Here is a 6017-nt window from a genome sequence, read left to right as displayed (position 1 = left end):
TCTCCTGGTCAAACCACACATATTTATTCTTAATCATCACAAACTTTCTAAATGTGCAATTGTTACTAAGATTTGTGCAAAAATCAATAAAGAAAAATCACTACAGAAAATTCTGCTATGCCTTGAATCAGCAAAGGTGGCTGAATGGGAAGTGTTTGCCAATTGCCTAGAGAACAACCCTTTAATTGATGAGATTATACAATCCACTGTTATTAAGAGGTCCTTTTTTGTTGTTTTATTGGGTTTTGGTAATCAAATATAGAACAAAGGCAATAGGTGGCTTTCCGATTCTTCTGGCATGTTGCCATTGTCAGGCAGTAGTAAGACCTTTGTGATTTTGTCCATTTGTAAATAGAGGCTTTCGACAGCATTTGTTTTCACCTCCCAGTACATTTCTTACCTTTTTTTTTTAAGAAGATGATTTCTAGTTATTTTCTGTGTCTTTGCATGGTGGGGTGATAGCCTCAGGTGATGAGGTATAGTTAGGGGTTTTTGGTCATGTTTTTGTGCCACGGTGGAGGCTTCAACATCTTATGAAATAGTTCTCTCTTTGGCAGAAGAGTCAAAGGCAGAAATCCAGCTAAGTAACTCTCCACAGTCATAGCCAGCCTCCCAGATTCATGAGACACCACATTTGTAGGAAGTGCACAAACAGAAATGGGTGGAAAATATCTGAACAAAACTGAAAACTGTAGAGGAAAATGCTGTTAGTGTGCAACCTGTGCAGAGATGCTTACAAAGCCCTATCAGTCAAAAACCCCACTCAGAAACAGAATTGTACCATCATTCTCAGCTCACTTGTGTCCAGCCCTAGGATTATATTGTAATTTTTTAAACAGAAAGTTGTCTTCAATTTCTCCTTTAATGAATGTAAAGTATGGCTCTTGGTAAAGTTTACATTGTTGTTCTGAAGCATTTTTTTTCCTTTTAGGTATACTGGTGGTGGTGCTACAGAGATACTATTTAATATAAGCAAATTTCCTTTCTACATTTCTGTATGCAGTGGCAAGTACTCTGTGCCAGTTATTTTGCTTTAAACTTTAATCCCAAGAGAGCTAACATTCTGATCTTTGAAAATTTACCTGTTTTCCTTGGGCAATAATAAAGTTCTGACTATTATTATGCTTTTCCCATGCTGTAGGTATGTTCAGAATATGAATGTGGACAAAAAAAAAGCCTGGTGTGACATTTGATATCCATTATAGACTATTAATATATTGTGTATTTTAAAAAATGTTTTGCAATAACATAAATTACTGTAGACATAGTTAAAGCAAAGGAGAAAATATCATTCTTCATATATTGTTCTGTCTGCATCCCATATTAAAAACACTAATTCAGTGGGAAAGTAAAATACCATCCCTCTTAAAATATAGTTCTCTTCTTGTGGATTTCCAGCTTTCATCACCAAGAAAGCTGTGGGTAAATTTTCATAACAATCTAAGTAATCAGACTTACGTCATGTACAGTATGTCCACTGAAATACAGATGGACACAGCTGGCTGCTGCCACCTTTGCTTCTTGCACTAAAAAATAGAACTGCATTTCTATAAAGAGCACAGATATTGTATTTGGCCCCAAGGAAAGAAAGATCTGATGTTCTTCAGCCTCAATGTATTCAGCAGCTGTTTAGCTTTAATGAGATGCTGAAACCCTTGTTATTCAGTAGAACACTTTTTCAAGAATGTTTCTTTGAAACCACTAAAGGTGAAGTGCACACAAGTGCATTTCCACTCTGGCACACTGTTAGTGACGTGGTGGATGTTATTCTGCCTTTATGCTGTTATAGCTGAAATAAAATGAGCCTTAACACCATGGAAAAGAAATCCCTTTAATACTAGACAAGGTCTTCACTAAAGATAAAATGGGGGAAAAAAAAGATAAGAAAAAGATCGTAAGTAGGTAAGTGATTAAGTTGGCAAGAGGATTTTAGCTTTCAACTTAGTTGTTCTACTGGATTATAGAATTATGGAGTGAGTCTATCTATTGTTTTCCACAGAACTCAAGGGGCACCAAAGGGAAAAGAAAACCAAAAAAAAAAGAAGAGACACCTTTCAAAACTCAGCTTTTTTGAGCTTCAAGACTTCACAAGCCTGTAACAAAGTGTGCCTGTGTTAAAAGTTTTCCACATTTTTTTGAGTAACACGAGGTCATTTCTGGAATAAAAGTTGTCTTTCCTGACATTCCAATGAGGAATTAGTGTGTTTTGACAGACAGATCCTTAGCTTGTATCAGTTATGTGCATTATCTTCAGCTAAATCAAGGTAATTTATAAAGCAAGGACAGGACACTGTGTTAATTATTCCTCCCGTGGGATACATCACCATAAACCATTTTTGTTTTGTGTTTGTTTAGGTACAGCTCTCCACACATCTGCCTGCTGTACATGATGCCTTACCCCTGAATGGGAAGTCAGTGGGGCTGCATGCAGAAAGTGTTGCTCAGAGTGAGCAAAAGTACCTGACCTTGGCTCTTAGTGAACTGCCTGTGATGGATTTTTTTGGTGTGAAGTTTCACAATTTTTTTTAAAATGTAAACCTACAATGTAGAATACTCCTTTGCCCAAGGACTATTTCACTGGTTATACTCATGGGTAAATTTAAAACTGCAAAATGTTAGCTTACTAACCACACAACTCTAAACCATTTTACATTGAATTAAAAAGAAAAAGGGAATTGTTTTCTGAAAAATAATAATTAAGGGTTAAGTGCTGCTGCCAAGTACAAGGGTATAAATCTGGAGTGAACCCACTGAGGTCAATGGATGCATTTGGGAAACATGCAGTATATGTGGGTGCAGAATTAAAGTTTTTAATCTGAAAAGTCTACACTTTATTCCCAGGGTGTTAAGTGTTTCCAAAGAAATCAATGAAGCCTAATAATACTCCCTTCAGCCGAACTGTGTTTGCATGGCCCCAGTTCAGAAGATCTTTGGTGTAAAACTGAATTTCAGCCCATTTTACATGAGGAGTAATGGGGGATTGGGCTGGTACTTTCATAGGTTTGTTTTCCCATACCATGCTGTTTTCTGTTCTCAACTATTTCTCCTTTTATCCAAGATCAGGCTGAGTTATTAACTGAAAAAAATCATGTTGGAAAGTATGTAAAACCGAAGGCTATATATGTATATACAGTATGTTTAAAGCATTTTATTTTTATATTTTGAATGCCCTAAATTAATAAAAGACAAATTATAAAGCCTTTTGCTTTAGTTTTTGAAAGTATCTTAGTAGTGTCTTCTCTTTGGCCAAGAACTGACAATAAAATGCAACAATGAGAAACGCCTTAAAAGCATAAACTTTAACAGAGCTAATTTTATTGATTTTAGCTATGAAATAGCATAGGTATGAAAAGCCACTGTTGCCAAATTCAGACAAAAGAGAGGCTTATTGAGCATGTTGATACAGGCATCTTTGAAAGCTCTGAAAACACATTTCTATTTTTAACTTTTTGTTGCTTTTCCAATGCTTTAAAAACACTCGTGAGATGAGACTTCACATGTGAACTGCCATTTTCAAGTAAAAATGCAGAAAGATACTACTTTAGGATTGCTAAGGAACAGGTTTGTACCTCCTTAAGAACATTTAACTTTAACAGTGTGAATACAGTATGGGGAGATACCGAAACTTTCTAGCAATTGCAAGATATGTGCTCATTTGACAACAAACCAAGTTAGATAATGGAGACATTTTTATAACAGAATAATGTGTGGTTTTAAATTATTTATAGAGTTTTTAAAATTAAAATGTAGAATGAACAGAAACTATGTCTTCAGTCAGCATAGCAGAATTTACTGTATTTCACAGAGTTAGAATGGCCAGTAAGAACATGAGTATATCCCTGAAATATTTATATTTACAGTGACTGGGAAAAGCAAAAATTTTAGCTTCAGAGCAACAGTTTTTTATCTACAGAAAGGTGCATTTCTTTGAGGTGTACAGCGAGCTAATTACAACTGCAGATGTGCTATCAGTCTACAACCTTGTTTCACCATTCCATGGTGGAAATTAAAGGCTAAGGGGTCAGTCAGGGTACACTGAGCATTTTTACCACAGGACAGCTCTTTTGAGAATAGTATATCAAGGTGGATAAAAAATTTGCAGTAAAATCTCATATGCCTAAAATCACTTTTTTCTGTTAATTTATTTACTCATTTCTTCTATGAATCCATGTTGTTTTGCATTTTTATGTAATGATGCAGACTAATTATTTTCAGTATCTTCTGTGTTCTGAATGAAATTTATATCATATATATGGCTAAGAACAAGTAGGATATTTAACACTATGCATGTTTTTAAAGTTGTGGCTGCTTGTGCTGTCCTTTTCTATCCAAACTCTGCAGAACTTGCAAAGCTCTTCTATGTATGCTGAAATCATACTGGGCTGAATTGAAACTGGACCCAAGACTGATTCAAGAGTTGCAGAGTATGGGTCATTTTCTTAATGTGGAGTCAATGGAGCTGTCAGTTTACAATAGCTCAGTATCTGCCCCCCCAGGATTACTCTTTTTTTTTTCTTTAAAATGCCCTGAAAGTTTTTATCTTGCCATTTCAGCTGAAACTTTTAAAAAAGTATATGATTACATAGAATGATTCTGTGTCAAGAAATTTCAGTTTGTCCTTTAAAAACTAACTGGTTCTTATGTCTGCTTTATATTTTCTCTTGGTCCAGCAAAACAATTACAAATGTCAAGTGCTATTTAATTATGCATTTACAGAAAAGCATGTGCTTAAATGTCTTCTTGGATCAGGACCTAAAGACCATATTTGTTTTTAACATCACTGCAATCTGAGGGTATTCAACAGTATAAAGGATAAGAATCAATTTTACTTTGCTATAGCATATTTTAGAATGCATATAATTTTAAAGAGTACATTTTTCAGAAGTGCTACTTGTGATTAACTGTGTCCTGAAGCCAAGCATAAACGTATTCATAAACCAAAAGCATCACTGCACCACCTGGAAGAAAAGATATTATTTTAAAACATAGAAAATTCACCATTTTCAATATTTTATAGAGCATTTCTAGTGTGTGATATAAACCAGCATATGGCAAAGCCTTACTTGCAAAATGGATAATTCTACTATTTCCCAAGTTCACTAAAAATTCACCAGTTCATAATCCGTACCAATTTTTCTTAATATTAGATTATAAAGTTGATGTAAATAGCTTGCATATTAAATCAAATTCACCCTCAGTGTGATTTTTCCTAATACTTTTTCAAGATTAATATTTTTCTTTGTTCTTCTACAAGTAGAAACTTTTAATCTGGATATGCATATATTTGTGTGCCTGTTTAGTTCGATTTGGCCATGAAAGAGCAATTTGACTGGTGGAATGACAAAAATTCATCTCCAGAATGATGAAAATTCTTCTGGGTAAGATTCAAGAGACATTTTCACCTGTTTTTTCACCATGTTTAAAGCAGAAAAATCACGGTATTGAAATGAGTATAATCTTTCCTGTCTACACATCCACAGGCAAAATTTTGATCTTATGAAATGTCATTATTTGCTAGAATTGATAACAGTATAAAATCCCATCTTGAAAGCCAGGAAATATCTTTACTGTTAGTGAAGCCAGACTGTAACTGGGCTGTAATTACTGTGTGAGATAAAGAAAGGAACATTTCAGAAGGTATATATATAACTAAACGCACAGAGAAGCTTCTAGTGGGAGAACACGGGTAAAGAGAACCAGGCTGCATGAATAAATATATATTACTTGTGGGAGCCAGCACTGGGGCATAAATATTTTCTTTCCTTTGCCTTTGCCTGTTGGTTCAGTTGGCAGCTTGGAGAGGCACCTCTAACAAACATGTCTTCTGCTGAACTGGGCTCGCCTTTCTGGGGCTCAGACAAGCAGGCACACAGAACTACCACATGAGTTTCTCCATATCACTCATCCTGAGGAACCATCATCAGGCTTGAAATCATCCTCTATGAAAAGGAGCTCACAGACATCTAGACAGAGCAGAAGTTTGCAAAAGGCTTTGACCAACAAACAAATCACAGACA

The 6017-nt window shown here is 35.3% G+C and overlaps 1 protein-coding gene across 5 annotated transcripts in view; it reads right to left on the bottom strand.

The window, feature by feature from the left end:
- Positions 1-3293: 3293 nt before the first annotated feature.
- SLC25A21 (solute carrier family 25 member 21) overlaps positions 3294-6017 on the bottom strand; it is a 237442-nt gene continuing 234718 nt past the window's right edge. For all 5 annotated transcript variants that reach the window (XM_039553092.1, XM_019285581.2, XM_019285566.2 and 2 more), the window contains one exon: positions 3294-4958. In XM_039553092.1, the coding sequence (XP_039409026.1) occupies positions 4888-4958 (71 nt within the window). In that variant the 3' untranslated portion in view covers positions 3294-4887. The remainder of the gene's footprint in view (positions 4959-6017) is intronic.

This window comes from Corvus cornix, chromosome 5 (genome assembly GCF_000738735.6).
Source record: "Corvus cornix cornix isolate S_Up_H32 chromosome 5, ASM73873v5, whole genome shotgun sequence".
In the NCBI taxonomy this organism is placed as follows: Eukaryota; Metazoa; Chordata; class Aves; order Passeriformes; family Corvidae; genus Corvus; species Corvus cornix.
Note: the sequence above shows the minus strand (reverse complement) of the source record. Positions and strands in the feature narration are given on the sequence as shown.